The sequence below is a fragment of the Ictidomys tridecemlineatus genome, chromosome X (genome assembly GCF_052094955.1).
Source record: "Ictidomys tridecemlineatus isolate mIctTri1 chromosome X, mIctTri1.hap1, whole genome shotgun sequence".
NCBI classification, from domain to species: domain Eukaryota; kingdom Metazoa; phylum Chordata; class Mammalia; order Rodentia; family Sciuridae; genus Ictidomys; species Ictidomys tridecemlineatus.
In genome coordinates, this window is record NC_135493.1 from 87,065,250 (window position 1) to 87,089,946 (window position 24,697).

The following is a 24,697-nucleotide window of genomic DNA, read 5'->3' on the forward strand; positions in this document are numbered from 1 at the left end:
TATGTAAATGAAGCATCCTTTGAATAAGATCCCCCTGTTTTACCCATCTCCTCATCCTGGTACCTACCATTCTACTTTGTTTTGATATATTCAACTTTTTAAGATTTCAGATATAAGTGAGATCATGCAGAAAGAATTTTTCTTTCCATTTCTGACTTATTTTACTCAGCAAAATGGCCTCCAATTGCATCCATATTGTCACAAATGGCAGGCTATTTTCAAAGAGACAAGGAAAAGCCATGCACGGTGGCTCATGCCTGTAACTCTGGTGGCTCAGGAAGCTGAGGCAGAAGGATCCCAAGTTCAAAGCCAGCCTTAACAATTTAGTGAGGCTCTAAGCCACTCAGTGAGACCCTGTCTCTAAATAAAATACAAAAAAGGGCTGGGGATGTGGCTCAGTGGTTAAGCACCCCTGGGTTCAATCTCTCGTACGAAAGAAAGAAAGAAAGAAAGAAAGAAAGAAAGAAAGAAAGAAAGAAAGAAAGAAAGAAAGAAAGAAAGAAAGAAAGAAAGAAAGAAAGAAAGAACAATTGATGTTGGCAATGGTATAAAGAAAAGAGAACCCTTATACACTGTTGGAGAGAATGTAATTCAGTACAGACACTTCAGAAAACAATATGGAGGTTCTTCAATAAATTAAAAGTGGAACTACTGGGGCTAGGGTTGTAGCTCAATGGTAGAGCACTTGTCTAGCATGTGTGAGACACTAGGTTCAATTCTCAGCACCACATACAAATAAATAAAACAAAGGTCCATTGACAATTAAAAAATATTTCTAAAAAATCTACCATATCAACCAGAAATCCCACTTCTGGCTAGATAACTCAAAGAAAGGAAATCAGTATCTTGAGGAGATATCACACATCCATGTTCATTGCAGTATTATTCTCTGGTGAATATTAATGTAAAATATTTCATTAATATAGTAACAAAGAGATTTATGAAGGGATTGAATGTGTAGCTCAGTGGCAAAGCACTTTCCCAGCATCAAAAAGAGAGGTAGGTAGGAGATTCATGAATTTAGTCTGTTCCTAATAGCTGTGGAAATCAAATTTTAAATATTTAACTGCTGTACTGAAGTAAAAATACAGTGAATGTATTTTTTATATAAAGTGTTATATAATTGCATATTTATGCTTCTCTATCACTTTCATTAGGATGGAAATTCCATGACAGTGGGTCTTTTTCTATCTTGTCCACTTCTGAATATCTGAACCATAAAACAATGCTTGGCAGATGAATGAATGAATGGCATTACACATTTACATTCTCTTTGTTTCAATTAAAACAGCAAACATGATGCCATAATTTTAAATTTCTATTTAAATAAATTAAAGCATTTAAAAGTCACTGTTGTAAAGATTAAATGGGGGTTTTGTTTAAAAATACCTTTTTCAATAGAGAACAATTACTATTTTAAAGATCAAATGAAGATTTTGGTTTAAAAATGTATATTTAGACAGAAAAATAGTAGAAGAAAAGATATGTGAAAACACATAACCCCAGGGTAGGAAACTCAATAGGACTTAAGTTGACTAGAAATGTGAAGATGAGATTGAGGAGGAAGAGAGAGCTTTCTTGAACTATCCTCAAATTGGGACCCACATATAAAGTAGGTAGTTTTTTTTTTCCCCTATTGCTCTGAATGGCGTTTTCTTTGGAGTGTAGGCAGTCATCTTGCAGGCAGCTAACAGTTTGCATTGTTCTCAGATGGGCATATTGATGATGGCAGTATTAAACTGCCAGAAAATTCTTACTATGGGGAACTATGTAGTTTGTAACATTTTATTTGCAAGCTCAAGGAAATCTTGGTTTGGTGTACAGATAAAGGGTGGGAAAGGAAGGGAACTATCATCTGCTGAGGACCTGGGACATGTCCAGCCCTACCAAGGACCTCATTTGATTCCTACTTCACTTTTTAAAAAATTAGTTATTGATGGATCTTTATTTTATTCATTTTTATGTGGTGCTGAGAATTGAATCCAGTGCCTCACACATGCAAGGAAAATGCACTACCACTGAGCTACAACCCTAGCCCCACTACTTCACTTTTATGACAACAGTTAGCATTCATTGAGTACTTTGTGCTAGGTACTGTCCTTGCACAGGCTTTGTCATGGATTAACTCAATAATTCCCAAAAAAATCCAAGGAAGTAAGTATTTTTTTCATCATTAACTGACAAAAAAGGTCACCGGGGTACAGGGAACTGACATAATATGCTCCATGTAATACAACTCATGAGTGTTGGATCATGTATGCAAACCTAGGTGGTGCAGGTTGCAGTGTCCAGACTTGGAACTGACTCTATAAGAGAAGGATTAGTATTCTCATTATTACAGAGGATCTAAGGCTCTATAAATAACCTCCAAAGGTCACATTAACAGAATTGTCTGACTTCAAAGGTGAGGATGCTTTACTTTTCCTTATATTGTTTTGCTTCAATCTCACCTTAATAAAAACAATATATCTGGCAGCTAACATTTATCAGATACTATATGGAAGGCATTAAGTGGTTCATATGGATAATGTCATTTAAACTTCATAGTAACATTTTGAGGTAATGTTTTTATTGGCCTCCTTTTATGGATGAAGAAATTAGAGAGGAACCAAGTAACTTACTAAGGTGACATACTTAGTAAGGCAAGTTGGTGGGATCAGGATTCAAACTCTGGCTTATTTGCCTAATAAGCTGAAGTTCTTAACCACTCTACCACAATACCTGACTAGAAAAATTGTCCCTCCTCCCCAATAGGTTCCATACTTCCTATTCCTGCCATAATCATGACAAAGTGCTGAAACTCTTCTTCCTTCTTGTGTTGTTGAACTTGCTAGGTCTGCAAGGGGAGGGAGATAGTGACAAGCTCACCCCCCAAATTAAAATGCTATTAAAATTGTAGCTTTTGGGCTCAGGAATGAACTACATGTTCACCATCAATTCAGATTTTTAAAAATAAGAATGAGATTCATAGAAAAAAGCAATGCTTTAAAAAAAAAACATTAAAAGCCAGAAGCAGTGGTGCATGCCTATCATCCTAGCTACTCAGAAGGCTGAGGCTGGAGTTTGAGGCCAGCCTGAATAATACCATAAGACACTGTCTCGGAAAAAAAAATTGAGAAACAATTTACACAACATTTAGCATGCCCATTTAAAGTGTGTAATTTGGGCTGGGGTGGTGGCTCAGTGGTAGAGCACTTGCCTAGCATGTGTGAGGCACTGGGTTTGATTCTCAGCACCACATACAAATAAATAAAATAAAAGTCAATTAGCAACTAAAATTATTTAAAATAAATAATTAAAGTGTGTAATCCAGTGGTTTTTAATACATTCAGAGAATAGGGCAACTATGATGACAGTCTAATTTTTGAATGTTTTCATCACCTTCAAAAGAGACCCCATGCTCATTAGCAGTTACACCTCATTGTCCTATTCCCCCAGCCCTTGACAACCACTAATCTATTTTCTCTTTATAGATTTTCCTATTTGTGATATTTCATATAAATTGAATCATATAGTATGCAGTATTTTGTAATTGACTCCTTTTATTTAGAATAATATTTTTCAAGGCTTATCCATATTATACCATGCTTCGGTATGGATAAAGATCCATATTTATGGCTGAATAATATTCTACTGTATGGACATATGAAAGTGTGTTCATCTATTCCTCAGGTGATGGACTTTGGGTTTGTTCCCACTTTTTGGCTATTATGAATAATGTTGATTTGAACATTCATGAATATTTTTTGAACATTGGTTTTCAATTCTTTTGGGAATATATCTTGAAGTGGAATTGCTGAGTCATATGGAAACTTAACATTTTGAGAAACTGCCAAACTATTTTCCAATGTGGTTGTAATAATTTACATTCCTATCAACGATGTGTGAGTGCTACAATTTCTCTTTGTCCTCACTGACACTTGTTATTGTCCATGTTTTTAGCCACCTGAGTTTATGTGAAGTGGCATCTCATTTGAATTTCACTATGAACACTTTTCCATGCCTATTATTTTAAAAAGAATGTCTGTGGCCTCCTCAAATTCATATGTTAAAGCCCTAACCCCAAATGTGATATTTAGAGATATGGCCTTTGGGAGGTGAGGTAATTAGGTTAAGATGAGTTACAAGGGTGAGGTCCTTATAATGGGATTAGTGCCCTTATAAGAAGAGGAAATGATTAGAGCCTCCCATTCTCTCTGCTATATGAGGACATAGCAAGAAGGTGGCCATCTGGAAGCAGGATTCAGGTCCTTACCAGACATGAATCTGGTAGCACCTTGATCTTGGACTTCCCAGCCTCCAGAACTTTGAAAAACAAATGTTTGTTGTTTAAGCCACCCGATCTATGGTATGTTATGACAACACAAGCAGACTAAAACATATACATTATTTGCAGAGATGTCTATTGCAACCCATTGCCTTTTTTTATTTGGTTATTTTCTTTTTTATTATTGAGTTGTAAGAGCTTACAATAGCTTCTGAAAACAACTCCATTATTAGACATATGATATGGATATATTTCCACTATGTGATCTTCTCATTTTCTTAATAGTGTCATTTGAACGTGAATATTTTTAATCTTTATGTACTCCAATTTATTATTTATTTGTTTACAAATATTTTTTGTTGTTGATGGACCTTTACTTATTTATATGTGGTGCTGAGAATCGAACCCAGTGCCTCACACATGCTAGGCAAGTGCTCTATCACTGAGATACAATCCCACCCACTCCAATTTATTTATAGCCTTTTGTTACTTATGCAACATTGCTTGACTGAATGTCAGAAAGATTTACTCCTGTATTCTTTTTTAAAATTCTTTAATTTTAACTTTTACATTTAGGTTTATGGATTCATTTTGAGTGTATTTTTGTGTGTGGTATATGGAAAGGATCCAACTTCATTTTTTGCAAGTATATACCCAGTTGTCTCAGCACCATTTGTTCAAAAAGTATTCCTTCCCTGTTTTATTGTTTCAGCACCCTTGTTGAAAATTAACAGACCATAAATGTGATGGTTTATTTCTGGACTCTCTATTAATTTCCATGTCTTATTCTTGTGCCTATACAACATTGTCTTGATTACTGTAGTTTTGCAGTAAGTTTTGAAATTGAGAATTGTGAGCCCTCCAATTTTGTTCTTTTCAAACATTGTTTTGGCTATTCTGGGTCTCTTGCAATTTCATATGAGTTTTAGGATGAGCTTGTCAATTTATGCAAAGAAGTCTGCTGGTATTCTAATAAAGATTGGATTGAATCTGTAGATCACTTTGGGGTATATTATTATCTTAACAATATTAAGTCTTCTGATCCATGAACATGGGATGTCTTTTCATTATTTAGAACTAATTTAGCAATACTTTGTGGTTAGCAATGTAAAAGTTTTACATTCTTTTAAATTCATTTCTAAGTATTTTTTGATGCTATGGTAAATTGAATTGCTTTCTTTTTAAGCTTTGCATTTTACTTTTATTTTTAATTGACACATAAGAGTTGTACATATTTATGGTACATATACATAAAGTGTGACATATATAATGTGTACAATGTAATGTATCAATGACATACGTTATGGTTTAGGTATGAGGTATCTTCTAAACACTCATATGTGAGAAAATGCAAGAAAGTTTAGAGGGGAAATGATTGAGATTTGAAAGCCTTAGCCTAACCTGAGAATTAATACCCTGATAGGCATTAACTAGGTGGTAACTGTAGGCAGGTAGGATGTGGCTACACGTGGTAGGTCATTGGTAGCATGCCTTTGGGGTATGTATTTTGTCCACAGTGAGGGAGGCTCTCTCTTTGCTTCCTGGTGCCATGTTCCTAGCTGCTTTCCTCCACCACACTCTTCCACCATGAAGGCCTGCCTTACTTTAGGCCCTGGGGAATGTAGTCAGCCATCTAATGGACTGACACTTCTGAAACCATAAGCCCTGAAATAAACTTTTTTTCCTCTATTTTGATTATAGTAGAAAAAAAGCAACATGTATACAATGTATAATGATCAGATGAAGGTAATTGGTATAGCTATCTCTTCAAATATTTATCATTTCTTTTGTGGTGGGAACATCCAGGGATTTTGTTTTGATTTTGTATACTGCTATGGTTTGATCGTGTCCACCAGAAAGTATGAGTTGGAAGCTTAATCCTCAATGCAACAGTAATGGAAGGTTGGGACTAGTGGTAGGTGTTTAGATAATGAGGGCCCTACCATCATGAATGAATTAATAGTTATTATAAAAGGGATTGAGGTGGTAAGTTCAATTTCTTGCTTTCTCTAACCCACTCTTTGCTCTTCTGTCATGGCATCACATAGCAAGAAGCCATTCAGCAGATGCTGGCCCCTCAAACTTGAACTTGTCAGCCTCCAGAACCATGAGGTATTTTTCTTCATTATAAATTATCCAGGGCTGGGGATGTGGCTCAAGTGGTAGCGCGCTCGCCTGGCATGCGTGCGGCCCGGGTTCGATCCTCAGCACCACATACCAACAGAGATGTTGTGTCCACCGAGAACTGAAAAATAAACATTAAAAATTCTCTCTCTCACTCTCTCTCCTCTCTCACTCTCTCTTTAAAAATAAATAAATAAATAAATTATCCAGTCTTAGGTATTCTGCTACAGCATCACAAAATGGACTAAGACATATATTAACCTTGTGTCCTGCAACTTTGTCCTGAATTTATTTAGGCAGGTAGTTTCGAGCAATATGAGAAAATCAAGAATGTGTCTGGATTAAGCAAAGAAGACTGTGGTAATAGTTACCATGTACTGAATATGCTTGTGATAGGTCAGTGTTTCTCTACCATCAATATGCAAAGGAATCTCCTGGGAATTTAGTTAAAATTGAGACTGTTATCACTGAGTTTGGGGTAGGGCCAGGGATTCTGCCTTTGTAACAACTCCTCAGTAGATAGTAGCTTTTATTATTTTCAAGCTTAAACAACCTTGCTATGCAGATATTAATGTTTCCTTTTTACTGATAAGAAAATTATATTGGAAGCTGAGCAAGTAACCCAGTTCATAGAATAGGCAGAATAATGATTTGAATATAGTTCCTTCTGATGCTAATGCTGGATTCTTTCCTCTATCACACTGGATAGCTGGAGTATGAGAAGGACAGTTGAGAAATGAACAGAGTGTGGGTTACGAAAAAAATAAGTTTTTAACATCAGAGCTGCTGCCTAGAATACATTTGGGTCTAAATGTACTTTCAGGTATTCTGGAGAGCTGATTAGATCCTTTGCTCTCCAGGGAGCTCAGGTGAAGTTGTTAGACTAGACAACCAGCTAGAAGTAAGATGATATTAGCAGACAGAACTCAAGATTGGAAGAAGTCTTGAAGGTGGTTTATTTCTGATCAGGTTAGACTCTAGAACTGGAATGTGTATACTGCTGAGATTACTGTTATTATTGAATCTTCAATATTGAATACTGAGTGTTAGGTTATATTAATTATAATGGTGTCATTGACTAATGCTATAGTTTGAATATAGTTTCAGTTTGTCCCCTAAGGGTTCGTGTGTTTGGAGCTTGGTTCTTAGTGTGTGGCAACAGAGGTGGGGCCTAGTTGGAGATCCTTTGGTCATTGGGATCATGCCCTCATAAGGAATTACATTAACTTTTATGGGACACCTGATCATGAGAGCACATTATAAAAACATGAGCCTTATCCAGGCATAGTGGTGCATGCTTGTAATCCTAGTGGCTGGAGAGGCCGAGACAGAAGGACCACAAGTCAAAGACAGCCTCAGCAACTTAGTGAGGCCTGAAGAAATTCAGTGAAACCCTGTCTCTAAATAAAATATCAAAAAGGGCTGGGGATGTGGCTCAGTGGTTAAGCACCCCTGAGTTCAATCCCTAGTACAAAAAAAAAACAAAAACAAAAACAGGAAGCTGACCCCTGATTCACTGTTTGGCATCCTGATGTGATGTGATCTCTCTGTTACATGTGTTCTCACTACTGTGGCACCATCCACCATGAGGTCTTCACTAGAGTTAAACTGATGCAAATATCATGCCTTTGAACCTTCTGAACTGTGACCTGAATAAACCTCTTTAATTTGTAAAGTTACCTATGCTCATGTATATTGTTATAATAATGGAAAAATGGACCAATATAACTACCCAAAGAGCAAGAAATATATCAGTGAACCAAAGGACAGAGCTTGTGGTCCTGAACTTCTAAGTTGAAAAATGCCTTGCTTCAATCTTGTTGTAACAAGAGAAATTGACCAATGGCATAAACTCTGTGTCTCCTAGTCAAGTTGTTCTTAGAATAGATGTCTAAAAGCTGTTCCTTTTAAAAGGCTATGTCAGATCCTGCAATTTTACTAGGGATAATATATGGTATAGCATCAATATCATCCCTAAGAGCTCAAAGTAGAGGTTTAGGAATGTAGGAGGGCTCTGCTTGTCAAAGCTCTCTATGACAGACAATAGATAGGTGATCAAATTCCTTTGAGATACTTCTCAGCAGAATATTAAGGAATTTTCATAACCTGAGTCAAAACACATGAGACAATTATTTTTTGTCCTTAGCACCTTTTATTAAAATATGACCCTTGATGACAATCTGGCAGGCATATCTATGTCAGCCAAGAAGGGAGTGGTGGAGGACACAAATATAGAGACAGTAAGATTCAAAACAATAAGCTTCACCTGGGATTGATCCCCCCACAGTTGTACAACAAACACTGATTCTTTATCTATACAAATGGCCCATGACCCACCCACCCCCTAAAGATCTACTAATCTTCAAATAGTACAATATGCTGTTACAGAAATATTATTGGCATAGGCAACTCCTCTGGCCAAGACAGCAGGAGTTGCCAAGCTCCAGATGGGTGGAAGTAGCCAGAAATGTGCCCAGCTTCCTCTGTCTGGGGCCTGCTACTGGCAAAGCAGCACCCTCAGGGAGGCTGGGGTTCAGGATGTGGCTCTGATGACCTGGGGAAGCTTTTTGGCACATGAAGTTAAATGGAAAACAGAATCTGAACCCAGCCTTGAAAGAGCCATTTCATCTTTTCACCCTCTGTCCTTCCTTCCTTCTCCTATTCTCTCCCATGCTAGGGCTTTATTTTCAGTATCTCTGTCTCATTCTCTTGGACTCCACTTTGGCATCTACTTCTAGATCCTGGATGAGTGTCCAGCTGTGAGACAACAGTGGGACTCACTGCGGGAGATTCAACTATCCAGAGCCCTGGGGATGAGGGAAGTAGAGGGGACAACTGATAGTAACTCATATACTGGACTCCTTTCTGTCAATCCACCATCAGCTTTCCTTTTTCCCCATGGGGGGCAATGTAAATATTTGAAGGGAAAGAGCAGAAGTCAAGACCAATAACTGTCTTTGGGGATACCCTCTGGCCTGTCTTCCAAACTGCTACCCCCTCAAAGGCCTTGGAAGAAGGCTGAGCCCCTTACACTAAGAATAGGGGAGAACTATTGCATCTTAGATAATACTGGCAGCTTTGTAGCACTATCTCTCACAAGGGGACTGCCATGGCAGGCAGGTGCTATATGCCAGTGTCTGTTTAGTAGTTCACCTTTATCTACTAAACTTCTACTGCTCAGTAGAGTTTGGGGGTTACTTTTTAAGTACTTTGGGACCTATGATTCTATGTGAAAATGAGCATCCTTGTGTTCTCATTCCAACTCTAGAAACTAATTTGAGGTGGGATGTGGTACAAAAAAAACAGTGTTAAGGTTGGGGTTGTAGCTCAGTGGTAGAGTGCTTACCTAGGATGTGCGAGGCCCTGGGTTTAATTCCCAGCACCATAGAAACAAAACAAACAAACAACAACAACAAAAAACAGACTTAATATTTTTGGTATCACAAAATTAAGGTAAAACCAAAGTAATGATGGCTAAAAAAAATAAAACACACACACACACACTCTCTATCACACACACACACACACACACACACACACACACAAACACACTAGCTATGCCATGGTGACCAGTTAAGTTGACCACTTTTTTCCCTGGGTACATACTTCAAATATCTATTCCAGATGGGCGTGGTGTCGCACACCTGTAATCCCTGTGACTCCGGAGGCTGAGACAGGAGGATCGCAAGTTCAAAGCCAGCCTCAGCAAAAGTGAGGCACTAAGCAACTCAGTGAGACCCTGTCTCTAAATAAAATACAAAATAGGGCTGGGGATGTGGCTCAGTGGTCGAGTGCCCCTGAGTTCGATCCCCAATACCCCTGCCCCAACAAAATATCTATTTCAGCCAAAAAATTTTGTAATGATGGAACATATTGGCATCATCTCCTAATAAAAGACATTTCAACTGGGCTTACTATTTACCTAGGGCTTCTGTTTCATTTTGAAAGGTGGCAATAATGGCCTATATTCAAAGCACTCTCCCAAATTTCTCAAGTTTCACTTGGGTAAATCCAGTCCTTTAAAAGCCATCAACCCTCCTGAATAGAGTAGAATCTTCCACCAGAGGGGAGAATGACAAGGTTGACATTCTAACAGTGGTCTTGGCATTGGCAGCAGTACTAAGAGCATACCCAGGTCCCCACATAAAGGATTACCACCACCCCCAGGATACCCTCCTGGCCAAGATTTTCCTATTGTTTTCAGACACAATGTAGAGGAAACGGAAATTAGTAACCAGTATTTGTAACAGCAGCAAAGTTCCTTGGCAAATTCTTTGGTTGAGTGAGGTACCCCTGCTGCTACAGTTAAGTTGCAAGGGCTCTGAGGAACTCAGCAGTAACAAGATGCCATGGCTTGGCTGGGATGGGATTAGATGGGCTGTGTAATGCCAAGGATTGACCCTAGTTAGCAAGCAATGGGGACAATGATCTGGGTAATAGGACACAGTTTGGTTATAATTCCCTTTCTGCCATTGCCCAATGACTAACTTTTCCAGGGTAGAAGCTGGCTACAAGTCTCAGGGCCTTGGCAATAGCAGCAACTTCAGTTCTTTGTATAGTAGTCCCCCCTTATCTGCAGTTTTACTTTCTGTGGTCAACCATGGTCTAAAAATATTAAGTGGGAAATTCCAGAAATAAGCAATTCATAAGCTTTCACTTGTGTATCATTCTGAGCAGAATGATGCAATCCTGCTACATCCTACCTGGGACATACCTTTGTCCAACATATCCACACTGTATGGGCTACCCTCCCTTTAATTACTTAGGAGCCATTTCAGTTATCAGATTGACTGTTGCAGTACTGCAGTGTTTCTGTTCAAGTAACCCCTTTTTAATTTAATAATGGTTCCAAAGTGCAAGAGTAGTGAAGCAAAGGAGACACCAGGGCATAAAACAAGGAAGATAGATTAACTCTGCTACTATATGGCAATGCTGTAGGAAGTATAGGAAAAAACAGTACATATAAGTTTTGGTTACTACCCATAGCTTCAGGCACCCACTGGGGTTCTTGGCACACAGCCTGCAAAGATAAGGATGGATTACCTTTGCCTAAGATCCTGGCTGGATCATAATTTGTTCCCAGCTATCATAGTCTGGGTTCCCTGAGCCAGGTCACAGGCTGAGATAAAAAGTTGTTAGAGGAGTGCCTCCACCCATCCCATGACTTGGAGATGCTAGAGAAATGGGCAATTATTGTTAATTGGGGGAAATTTCTTTGGTTTCAAATATTAGCACAAAAAAAAGTTGAACTGTGCTGGGGTATGCTAAGTTCATGGTCATCTAGATTTCAAAGGAAGAACATGGGCAGGCCATGGTAGGGTAGCTAGGAGTTCAAAGGAAGAACTCCATTCTTAGACACTTGTAGCTATGTGGGGAAGAATTCAATGCCTCAGTACTTGCTTACCTAGACTCAGTCTGATCTGCAGAAAATGCTCTTCTTCCCCTCTTTTTCTTTCCCCTCTCTAACTTCCCTCTCCTCACCTTATTAGTTCAAAAAATGAAAAAAAAAAAACAACAATCAAGACATGAAAATAAATACAATCAAAAGGTCATTGAAAATATAACAAGAACCCTCTCCCCCAATAATGAGACCTATATCTAGAAGTCAACTGGAGTAGCTACTAAAAGCCCATAGTGTGAAGTCCTGGAATAGGCACCTGGAACTCCCAGTGATACAAGGGCAAGACCAAATATGAGGTGATAGGCCTAAGGTCTGAGGACAGGAAGAAGGCCTCACTAGTCAAGGATGAGAGTAGGCCTCTTCCCCTCAACTAGCTTCTAGGAAAGATAGAAGTGGAGCCAACTGGTTTAAGCCTGGCTTTTTCCTGAGGGCCACCTAAGAATGCCCTACTTTTGCCCATCTTCTGTCACATACAATCCCTCCTTCTATACCTCCCACTACAAAGCTTGGGTGAGGCTCTGAAAATGGTGGTAGATGAATACCCTCAAGTCAGGCAGTTCTCTGTGGGAGATGACTGGGCCCTAAGCCCTGGAGCACAATGGAGCTGCACAGATGGGTGGGGAGTTCTTGGTCTTTGGTGTGCGGGTACAGAGAGAATAAAGGCACTTTGGTGATTCTGTGGGCAGTGAATGCTTGCCCACATACACTGTGGGAAGGAGAATGTGGTTGTGTGATCACACCTTGCCGCAGCTCCCTGCAGAAGCTTGATGATCCTCTAGGGTCCCCGCACTGGTTGGGACCACTGCTAGGGAAGAAGCAGTGAGACAGAGCCAGGGTAGAGGGCTGGGATGAATCACTAACTTGTTGCTGTTTACTTGTTAACAAACCACTACTGAAGATCGAAAGCACTTCCTTCCCACTGTGGCCAGGCAGGGATGCTGTGGCAGTCTGCTAAGAGAATTAGAAATTGCTGGGCCCCAGGAGTAGGCTCTCCCTGAGACATTTCAGCTGCTCTTCCCCAAGCTTGATCTTCTCTTCCAGCTCTCGCTGTTCAATGATAAGAGCAGATTTCATCTTGACAAAGTGCTGGTAATCTTGGAGCTGATCCTGAGGCAGGTAGCGGGAGACCATTCCAAACACCAACTTCTCCCGGCGGTCCACGTGCTCCTTCAGCTCCTTGGCATCTGCTAACTGGCCCGTCAGCTGCTGCTTCTTCTCTATCAGAACCAACTGGAGAAGCAAAGGACCAATTAAGTGCTCTCCTAATTATCAGGCATCTGCCTAGCAGTGCTCACCAGGGAGGCAGCCACCAAGCAGCTACCCGTTCTGCTAATTGATCACTCCTAGATTTCCCAATGTAAAGGCCACCGCCATAGAAATGCCTTTCTCTCCTGTAGCTGGAGGAGCACAGACGTCACAGCCAATATGGAGAGGGGGATGTGCTAGAACCTCTTTCCTTCTCTAAGGCTGTCTTTAATCTGTGAACTGTTACTGGGCTTGGCAATCGGGGAAGGCTCTAACAGAGCAGCCTCATGAACCATCACTGTGGTAATGCTTTCTCTATGGCATGTGCCTCCATTTGAGTGGATGTGCACATGTATATGCATCCCTTATTGTGGTGATTTCAAAGCCATTTATATAGAGAAAGGTGCTGCAGTTTGGTTCAGGAATGGACACAGTGTGTGACAACCTGTGAAACTGACAGTCTCTCCATCTCAACTGCTTGATGAAAACTCCCTTTCTAACTCTAGAGAGAGTGAGGCAAAATTGCTGCTGCTGCTCCTGCCATTACCACCATCACTACTACTGGCAGCTAACACCAACTCGGTATTTACCCTGGATTGCCTCAGTATTTAACATGGATTATCTAACTTCATCTTCACAACAACTCGACATGGCAGGTAGTGTGTTCACCTCATTGTACAAATGAAGAGATTGAGAGAGAGTGAGGTTAAGTACACTGTCCACAGTTACACAGCTAGTAAGTGGTAGAGTTAGAATTGGGGGACACTTGAAAGCCAGTGCTCACACTGCTAACATTCTACTCTTCTGCCTCTCATAATAGCCAAACACGAAAGAGAGAGTCCTAAGAAGAAACACCTGGCATTTCTCTCCATCCATATCCCCCAGGACCCCCATTCTACCTTCTCTTGATTGGCCTCTGAATCAATGCTGTTGAGAGCATTCTCCACCCGGGCCAATCGTCCAGAAAGTGACAGCAACAGGTTGACCACTTTGTCCAGGTCCCCAATAAACAAGCGGTATTTTTCAAACTCATTGGATTTGCAGACAGCTTTTAAGTTAGCCTCCACTTCCTCCCCAAGGGCAGAATTGGCATTCACATCCTCCAGCAGCCCTCGCTGTGCCTCTCGCAGGACAGAAAGTTTTCGACCAATGCTTTCAATAAGCTGTATCTAGGGGAGTTAAACAGGAGAAGACCAATGATAAGCATGGGTACCAACAGAAACGGATCAGAGCCTGTCACTCTTATATTGGGATCCACATAACGGATGGTAGGCTCTACCCCAGTCATTGGAAACCAAGAAAATCGAAGCAAATGGTGAGCAATTCTGGTGCTCTGGACAGGCATCTGCTGTCCCTGTCTGATAGGCATCTCCATGTCATCATCAGATTTCTTGGCATTAGACAAGTGCTACCCAAGGGCTAAGCCTTATTTGCTCAATGCAATTGAACATTTGTTGAGACTGTTTGATAAATAGGAGTGAGGTGAGATGTTTGTGAGATCCTAGGTTGGAAAAGCATGTGTCGTCATTTTTGATCACTTCATTCATTCTCCTTCATTCCACTGAAGTATCTCTCTGTTTATAGCACTGGGCTAGGTCCTTGCCCCCACAGCTTGGCTTTTGTGATGGAGCTGGGAATGGAACAAGGGTCTTGTGTATACTAGGCAATTGCTCTACCACTGAGCTACATCCTCAGCCTAAGATCCTTCTTAGGTTGGTTGGTTATTTTTTTATCATGTGCTAGGGACAAAATCCAGGGCCTTGAGAATGCTAGGCAAGTGCTCTGCCACTGAGCTACACTCCCAGCCCTTTATGTTGGCTTTCGAGGCCTTTGGATAGGAGTGTACATTCTGGAGTCACCATGACATGGTTTGACTTCTAGTTCTGCCACTTCCTAATTGGAACCTTGGATGAGTTGACGTTTATGAACTTCTCTTTATCTGTGGAAGTTGTGAGGATATTTTCAGCACCCATTTCACTGGGTGGTAATGAATCCGTGAGATAATACATGCAAAGGGATTAGCACAGAGTAAGTGCTCAATAAAATCTAGGCTGCTGTTATTAATATTATAATACTTCCATCTTGTCCCCCCCTATCATTCTAATTTCACTCCTCAAAATCTTTCAGGATTAGCTCCTCACTGTTCTCTATGTTCCCCATATTTACCCCTGTGTTCCTTTGATGCTTCTATAGTTCTAACCGCTCATTCTTCCCCTTGGGTATTATGATTTTTTTTTTTAGGGCCCAGCTTTTCTCCCACCTTCACTATGGAAAGCCCTTCTCTGGGAGCTCTGGAAGGATTCTTTCAATGATCTTCCTCTCTTTCTTATTTTTTATCCAGAACTCTCAAGTTTTCTAGAATTACAACCCTTCAGAATAATTTGAAGTTGTTCCTGTGGTATGTCATGTGTGTGAGTGTGATCCCAGTTCTGGGACCACAGGAAGGCAATATAGAATTTTATAGTTAGAGACACTTGGATTCCAAATCTACCTCCTCCAAATTTCTGACCTTGAGCAAGATACCTAATCCCACTAAGACTTCTATTTCCACATCTACAAACTGAATACGTACTCCCTGCACCTGGTTGTTGTGATAGCTGTTGAGATAACAGAGGTAAAATATTTACTATTGTGTCTGGAACATGAAGTGCTCAATGCATGTTAATTGATGCTGCTGTCACTGCTGCCACCACCACCACCATCAGCAGTAGTAGCATCACTACTACTATAAGATCCCCTAAACTAAAGGAGACTCACCTAGCTTTAAGCTTCTGACAGGCATATAGGCAACTCAGGTCACCTGTAGCTTTTTTAGAGAGTATTGCAAGTGGTTAGGAGTATGCACTTGAGTGCCATACTACTTGTGTTTGAACCTCAGCTTTGCCACAAAGTAATGGTTTGAATCTGGAACAAGTTACTCAATCTTTCTGTGCTTCAATTTCCCCATCTAAAAAAAAAATAGACTAACCATAATACTCATCTCATAGAGTGGTTATGAGGATTAAATGATTTTACATGTTACCTGCTTGGAATAGTATCTTGCATGTAGGAAGCATGCTTCAGTGCTTCTTTTTAGTATTATTCCAGCTCAGGTATTCTGAGACCATTGGCTTCCAATTTTCTAGAATGTGTTCCTCACTGGTCATTTATTTAGAGAGGTCCAAGGTGACCAAGACTAAGAGAGTTTCCTCTGGGTTCTAGAGCCTGTTGTTATATTTTAGAAGTGTTCAAAAGGCAGGAGATGATGATTTCGTCAGAAGTGTTATAAGTGTGCATTGGGGGGGAAATTCTAAAACCCACCAGGAACTGGGGATTGGTGATGTGAATGAGGCAACATATGTAGATATCAAAAGATTCGCAGGTATTGTACCATTGTCTGCACCTCCACATAAAACACAATGCCAGGGACACTTAGAAAATCACCTACCCACCCCTGCTGACAGGCTCTGATGGGTGGAAGAATGAAGTGGAAGAGCCTTTTGTTTCTCAGCACTAGGACTCTGCAGCCTGAACCTCAGCCCTAGGGAAAATGCAGTATGTACAGCTGTGGAGTTATACAGACCCAGCCATAGATGGCTGTTTTTCCTCTGTGATATTGCAAATTGGTGACCTTCCTCACCTTTCTTCCTCAGAAACAAAAAAACTATCCAAGCCCACCCACAGTCACTTCAAATCATTGTCTGTTGTTCTGTGCTTTGCCATTTCTGATCATCGCTATCTTCTCCTGGCTAGACTTTTATTAGGTTTGCCCCTTGACAGGCCAGGCCCTGAGTAAGCGTGGAGCAGCCCTGTCATGCTCAGGGAACATGGAATCAAAGGAGCAATCAAACTTCGATACCAGCATGCTTCCATTTTTTTTTCTCTGACATTTGCTTCAGATGGGAAATTGGAAGGAGGACTTTTGCAAATGGCCCTGTACCTTCCTACAGGTCATGTCCTGAAAGGGAAATATGGGCAGAAGAGCAATTTACATTGAGTTCACATGTCCACAAAACGGTAAATTGGGCTTTTTGAGGTTGCCATGGCAACCCTATTTGCTTATGAAATAAAATGGGTAAGTGCAGGGAGGGCAAAGTGATTCCAGGAACTTGATTTAAAAACTAGGCTAGTGGTATTTAGAGGAAGAAAAGGAGGTTTTGGAACAACAACAACATCATCTCCATTTATCTATTTTGTATTTCTAAGAGATAATTGACCATCATTGCAAATAAATACCAAAGTCTGCCAGCCTATAATTTCTCCTTATTTTCCTTAGTCAAGTCTGTTCTCTCTCCCAGAAAGTTACACAGAGAATAAAAATCAATGACACTGCCATTGGCTAGAACTCACTGGCAGAAACCCTTATGTGCCCTGGGCGTTGAGTTATCTACAAGGCTGACTTAACTCAGAGGGGTAGCTTGGTAGAGCACAAATCCAGAGTCTTGACTTGAAGTCCTGTATCTATCATTTAGAATATAACCCTTGGGAAAATCAATCCCCTAGCTGATTAAACAACAACAACAACAAAAAGATAGCAATTCCTATCTTATATGATGGTCTTAAGGATCGGGGAGACTGATTTGATTACTATGACTGCTACGATTTCTTCAATCAAAAAGAAGCTGGAGTTGGATCCATGAGAAACCCAGAGAAACTGTTTGATTTCCATACTGAAAATACAGGAATGAAAGTTTTAGAGGGCATAGAGAAGCTGGTTACCCTCCAGATACAAATGTTAACAATCCCTAGGGCATACTAAGAAACTTTACCTTTTTTTGAGCCAGTTCGTGATCCACTTCCTCCTCTCCCAGGCCAATTTCTGCCATCTCTGGCTGGTCTTTCAACTTGTTCAGCAGCTCTGCTTTGGCCACAGAAATATTGTAATAAGCTGAGTAAGAGGTAGGGATTCCTGAGGTGCCTGGAGGAGGTGAGAAGTGCTGAAACTCTTGTCTGTGGAAACAAAGAGAGACCATTTAAGCAACTCTGTTGAAAAAGACTGCTGATCTTTCTACTTCCTTAATTTACCCATCTGTAAAATGGGACCCTGCTTCAGCAAAGAGTTGTAAAAAAAATGGAATAAAATGCACTGTTCATATGTAAATAGGCCATACAAGGGCTCTCTGGAAGCCAAGTAAAGGCATACTTTAAGAATATTCTTAGAAGGCTATTTCTATAACCATCATTTTAGCAATTAGGAGGACTTTAGAGATAATTTGGTTTGATCATTAACACCCTACTAAAATCTAGAAAAAAACGGCAGGCCCCAGAAGCTCTGGGCTTCTGATCATGATTCCTATTGGTTCATGGCCCCAGTGGAAGGGAGAGATGGTGGAGAAGTACCTGAGACCTTAGCTATGGGTCGTCCAAGTCTGTTGGCCTCTGTACTAGCTATTCATGGATTCCCACCCACTCTGGGGCTCTGTCTAATCAACTTTCTTACAAAGGTGTCCTATGGCTTTCCTGGATACTCTCATCATTTCTCCTTTCCTGATGCCACTCCTATTTGAAATACTCCCTCCATTGCAAATCTCCCACAGCAAAGAGGTCACCTATGACCTTGGCAGTGGTCACTATCTTCAAAGCTGGGGTTAACACCCCTGCAAGTGACTTATCATGGCCAACCATATCTCTCATGAGCTCTTCTGAGACTGCCTGCTATAGAGCAGCCCTTTGGCCTAAAAAGAAACATTATCTCTCCACTTCTACCATATCCTCAATGGCCCCAGCCTCCTGCATGGCTGTAGAGTGCAATGGGGAGAAAATGGAACCAGTAACACCCAGGAACTTAAGTAGAGGAGCAGACCCTGTTGTTTTAGGTTCACCAAAGCCTGCAGGGCTGGGGTGCTGCTTCTCAGAGCCCCAGGCCATGAAAGCAAATTTCTCCTCAGGAAAGAAGTAGCGTTGGTTCCATGCTGGATTAGGTTTCGACTCTTCTGCCATCGAGACTTCTGGTCTGGTGGGAAGAACAAAAGAGAAACGCTACAATGTCGGGTTTCTCTGATGGAGCAGTAAATAATTCTGCCTAGGGTTTCTACAAGGGGGAGGCCCACCCTCATCATATATATTCTCTTTGCCTACCAGCCACTCTCTCCCACCACCTGTCTATGTCACTACCCCTTTGCTAACCTCTAGCTGTTTGAAAGGGAAAAATAGGAGAAACTCATTAGTCATTTTTGCAGCTATTTGCAGCTCTTAGATAAAGGTCAAAAATAATGGCTAAAAGGCTCCACAGCTATTTACTGATTCATGCTATGCTGTCTCCTAATTTATTGCACAAAAGAAACTTTGGCATGCCAATATTCCTCATCCTAGGGAAATTCATTTTACATGTAGGGTTTCAAGCTTATAACACTGATATAAGAACAATGCTAGCTAATAGTCACACAGTGTTTACCATGCGCCAGAAATGGTCCTAAGATAGATACCACACATATGTACACATGTGTGTATGCATACACACATGCACACACACATTTGCACATATAGATATATAACTGAATGCTCATCATAACCATTTCATAGATGAAAAACATGAGGCACCAAGAGGTAAAGTAATTTTTCTCAAGGTCCTCAGCCAGTAAACAGCAGAACTGGGTTTGCCCAGGCAACATGAATCTAAAATCTGTGCTTTTAGCCATTATACTATACAGGCAAAAAGACAACTTGACATCTTATAAAACCGTATACGTAAGGAATTTTCTAATTGAAGTTTATTTTTGTTAACAGAGAAAAGAGAACATTCTAGGAGGAATAATGAAAATATGAACTTAGGGAAGTCCTATCTGTGAAAAAAATATTAGGGCATGTGTGAAAGTTCTGAGTCAGAAATTATAAAAGAAAAGAAAGGATGCGCTAATTGGGGACACAGTCCCTCAGCAGACACAGCCCTGCATCATATTAAAGTAGATCATGTTTCACACTGTGCTCTAGGGTAGCGCTCCTCAGCACCTCCATGAATAGGGAAGGAGTTACAGGAGATGTGTGAGAACATATTCAGAATTCGAAAGTGAACATCAAAGCAAAAATCAGAGTCCTTCCACAGAGCCCTGGAAGGAAGTGCAGAGAGTCCCTAAAGCAAGATATACCTACCCTTGACTCAGAGCCATTAGACGTTACCAACATTTGATAATTCTGCTAATTTGCTTCTGTGTGTGTCGCTGATATTTTTAGTTGAATGGTACATGGGTTACAGAGACATAGTGGCTTAGCTTGGCTGAAATGTCCATGTGTTTGTTTGCATTTCAGAATAAAATAGTCTACATGGACTTGCCTTTAATACTATGCTTCCTTACAAAATTGTAAAGCTGCTTCCTTACAAAATTGTAAAGCTGCTTCCTTCTGGTTAGCACTCTCTGCCATCCTAGAGTCTGGAACAGCATCTCCTTCAAGAGCCCAGAGATCCTGGGATGAAGAACCCAGGGAGTCTGGTTACCTGTGATCTTGTCATGAAGTTCTATCATTTCTCTGGGCCTCACTTTTCTTGTCTAATAAATGGAGGAGACTCGCTGTCACTACTCCCTAGGATCATTCTGGAGATCAAATCAATCAATATGGTGAGGTTACATCTTGATAAAGTCATGGTACATTGAAAATATCATAAGTTGAAAGTGTCTTGAATACACCTAATCTACGGAACATCAGAGCCTATCCATGCAGTACAGCATAGTCTTGTTTGTTCCCCATGTAATCACGTGGCTGACTGGGAACTGCAGACACTGCTGCTGCCCAGCATTGGAACAGTATTATACTGCATCTTGCTAGCCTGGGAAAAGAAAATCAAAATGCAAAATAGGAAATACAGTTTCTGTTGAATGCATATTTTTATTTGCACCATCATAAAGCAAATTATCCTAAGTCAAATCATCCTAAGTCAGGGACTATCTGTCCATGAAAATGCTTAGGATACTGCTGGGCACATAGTAAACAGGCAAAAACTGTTAGCTATGTTGGGAATGACGCTCTTCCTTAAATTTCCATTACTCACAGAATCATCAAGAATTTATTTTTTGCAGCCAAAGCTAGGACTATAAGCAAATATATGTATGTATGTGTGTGTGTGTGTGTGTGTGTGTGTGTGTGTGTGTGTGTGTATATATATATATATTTTTTTTTTTTCCCCTTGTATCCCACAGTCAGTAAAGAAAAGTCTCCAGCCAGGCACAGTGGCACACACCTTACATGCCTGCAATCCCAGCAGCTCAGGAGGCTGAGGCCCGATGATCATGAGTTCAAAGCCAACCTCAGCCAAAGGGAGGCCCTAAGCAACTCAGTGAGACCCTGTCTCTAAATAAATTACAAATGGGTCTGGGGATGGGGCTCAGTGGTCGAGTGCCCCTGAGTTCAATCCCTAGAACACCCTACCCCCAGAATCTCTGGACCAGTTTATAAGATCTGTAGTAACATCTCTGGGTCCAAAGTGCCTTGGTGAATGAAGGTACATAAAAGAGGATGATGGAGGTCCCACAAGTACTGCTCTACAGGAGGGAAGAGGGTCTCCTGAAGACCTAGATGACTGGAACAATAAGTCCTCCCTAGAGAGGTTGTTGAAGAAGATAAAATACTCACAGGTTTTAGAATCACATAGATCTAACTTTGAATCTTTGCTGTATAACACCAAATTAGTTAGTCCCTCATTTGCTAAGCTTTTGTTTTCCTATTTGTCAAATTGGGATAATAATGGCCAATAGAGCTATAGGGTGGATTAAATGAAATAATGGACAGAAAATGCCTAGCAGTGTCTAGCACATAGCAAATGCTTAACAAATGTTCAATCATTCATTTAGTCATTCATTTACTCATTTCTTCTGAAATGCTTAACCAGCACCTATTATGTGCTGAGCTACTTTCCCTTCTCCCAGCTCTGATGAGTAACTATTACAGTAACTTTCTACAAAGTGTTTTCTAGCTGCAATAAGTATGCTGCCCAACTAGACAGACATTTTGAGAAGCAGCCACATTGGGACCTGATAAGGGATTCTCAGTGCCTGGGAGCCAGGCCCTGTACATGCTCTGTGTGTGGCACCTTGGACTGGAAAATTGCTCCAACACCTCCAGATAGCCAAGTGTTATGCTTTAGATATGAGGTGTCCCCCAATGGCTTATGTGTGAGTCAATGAAAGAAGGCTTAGAGGTGAAATGATTGGATTATGAGAACCTTAACCCAATCAATGAATTCATCCCTTGATAGGGATTAACTGAGGGTAACTGAAAGCAGGGAGGGTGTGGCTGGAGGGTGTGTGACATTGAGGGTATGCCTTTGGAGTGTGTATTTGGTGAGCTGAGCTTATTTTCTTTCTGCTTCTTGGTGCGCATGTCCAGACCTGCTTTACTCTACCATACCCTCCTGCCATAATGTTCTACCTCACTTTGGGCCCTGAGGAATGGAGTCAGTTACCTATGGGCTAAGACCTCTGAAACCATGAACCCCAAAATAAACTTTTCCTCCTTAAAATTGTTCTTGTCAGGGGCTGCAGTTGTAGCTCAGTAGTAGAGGGCTTGCCTGGTATGTGTGAGAGGCACTGGGTTCAATTCTCAGCACCTCATAAAAATAAATAAAATAAAGGTCCACTGACAACTAAAAATTATTTAACAAAAAAAAATTGTTCTTGTCAGATCCTTTGGCCACAGCAGTGAAAAAGCTAACTAAAACACCAAGTAACAAGATTTGTCTGTCAATCAAAGACACAATAACAACGTACTTCCAATAACAACATGTCCCTAGCAAGTTCCTGCTATAAAGGATTTAAGGAAAGCACTCATAAGATATCTACCTCCTGGCACACACCTCTTGCAAGAGTGTGCATGTCTCCCCTCAGGAGGGCAGGAAGACATGAGAGCCAAAGCACTGAGCAATGGTGGTCCTGGGGTTTTGCTTTGCTGCTAAAAGGACAACCAGGCACTGTGGGGTATGCAAACGAGCAATGTCACAGTGCAGTTAGCAGACACTGGAAGTCCTGCTCTCAGACCACATTCCTACTTTGACCTCCCTGCCCAGTCAACCTAATTACCACCTGTTGCCCACCAGAGCAAATATGAGGAGGCAGGGAAACAGAAAGGGGAGAAAGTAGAACAAAGAATGCACTTAGCTGTCATAAGGACAATGTACTTAGCTGACATAAGGGGCTGGGGACAAGTGCCCAGCCCCAGGAATACCTTTGATGATAGGGTTGGGGGAAGAATTTATAGGTGCAGGCTATTTATCCTAAAGTAGAGGCAGGTCAGGTTGCCAGAAGCTGGGCTCTTGTTCTGGAGAGCAAGTGAAAAAAAAAAAAAAAACCCTGAACCAGATGTCTGAGAAAGGCCTAGTAAAGGCAAGAAGGGTTTCATGGCTTCAGGATCAGGGCCCAGATACTGATGTATATTTTAAAGAAAAACTGAGAAATAAAGCAGTATTTTAATAATGATGTAAGGGATAAGAATGTCAACAACTCTCTTTTTCTGAGCATCTACTAAGTGCTAAGCATGTATCTGTGTCCTTCACATAAATTATCTTAACATTCACAACAACCATAAGGAGCAGGCATCATCACACCCATTTTCTAGGTAAGAAAACTGAGGCTAGTAATAGTTTCCTTTACCTGCCCAGTTGGAAAATGGCAGAGATGGAATTCAAACTAATGCTGCCTACTTCTTCAGGGACCCAATACCTTTCACAAACACTTACTTGGGGGAATCAGTGGCCTCCTGCTCTGATGTCCTCCAAAGTCCACCAACACCATAATAGCAAGGGGGCTGAGCCTGCTCAGGTTGAGAACCCGGGTGGCCTCTTATGGGAGGCAGGAAATTACTGGAATGGAGAGCAAAGGCCTCTTGATCTGGGAGGCTTTGTGAAGCCTGCCTTGAAGCCTCCCGGTGACCAAGGGGTTGTGGTTGTTCTAGGACCTCCTCAGGATTGGGAGCACAGGAACCAGTGGTTTCTGAGCTGAAATACTGGGGTGGCAGCTCTTCTTCCACTTCTTCTCCCTCTTCCTCTTCTTCTTCCTCTTCCTCCTCTTCTTCCTCCTCCTCCTGCTGCTGTTGCTGCTGCTGCTGCTGTTGTTGCTGCTGCTGTTGTTGCTGCTGCTGTTGTTGTTGTTGCTGCTGCTGCAGCTGCTGCTGCTTCTGCTGCTGGGCTGCCCGGAAGAGCCTGTACTTCTCCCAGTTTGGAGGAGGAGGGCGAGGAGGAGGAAAGGCCTTCTTCCTGGCTCCCAGAGGATCTGGCTGAGTCTCATCCCCTTTGCTAAAGAGCTCCCTTCGAGGCTGTCCCCAGGCCCGGGTACTCTGGGGCTCCAAGCTGATGTGACTCTCTGAGAAGGCCCGGCTGCGCAATGGGCGGGGCATGGCGGCCAGGGAGCTCCCCTCCTCATAAACGGAAGTTTCCTCCGTTTTTTTCAAGGCCTGTTTGAAGTCTCCAAGGAGATCAAGAGAAGAAACTGCTCGATGACTTGATAAATCCAGTGATGGGTTCTGGAGGCAAGGATGGAAGGGGGTTGCCCATGGGAAGCTAGTCTTGGAATGAGCCATTTCCCTGCAAAACAGCAGATGAAGGTTAAGTAACATAAGCATGTGGTGGACAGGTCCACAGTTTGGATGCCATTACTTATGTAAATTTTAAAAAATATTCTTTTAGTTGTCAATGGACCTTTATTTTATTTATTTATATGTGGGACTGAGGATCCAACCCAGGGCCTCACATATGCAAG

General features: G+C 41.3%; 1 protein-coding gene across 4 annotated transcripts in view; it reads right to left on the minus strand.

Annotated features, from left to right (window-relative positions):
• Positions 1 to 8,520: 8,520 nt before the first annotated feature.
• Positions 8,521 to 24,697, minus strand: part of Shroom4 (shroom family member 4) — a 208,701-nt gene continuing 192,524 nt past the window's right edge. For all 4 annotated transcript variants that reach the window (XM_040280777.2, XM_040280798.2, XM_013364435.4 and 1 more), the window contains 5 exons: positions 23,680 to 24,522; positions 18,820 to 18,969; positions 17,786 to 17,966; positions 13,937 to 14,206; positions 8,521 to 13,022 (listed from right to left, as the gene is read on the minus strand). In XM_040280777.2, the coding sequence (XP_040136711.2) occupies positions 12,753 to 13,022; positions 13,937 to 14,206; positions 17,786 to 17,966; positions 18,820 to 18,969; positions 23,680 to 24,522 (1,714 nt within the window). In that variant the 3' untranslated portion in view covers positions 8,521 to 12,752. The remainder of the gene's footprint in view (positions 13,023 to 13,936; positions 14,207 to 17,785; positions 17,967 to 18,819; positions 18,970 to 23,679; positions 24,523 to 24,697) is intronic.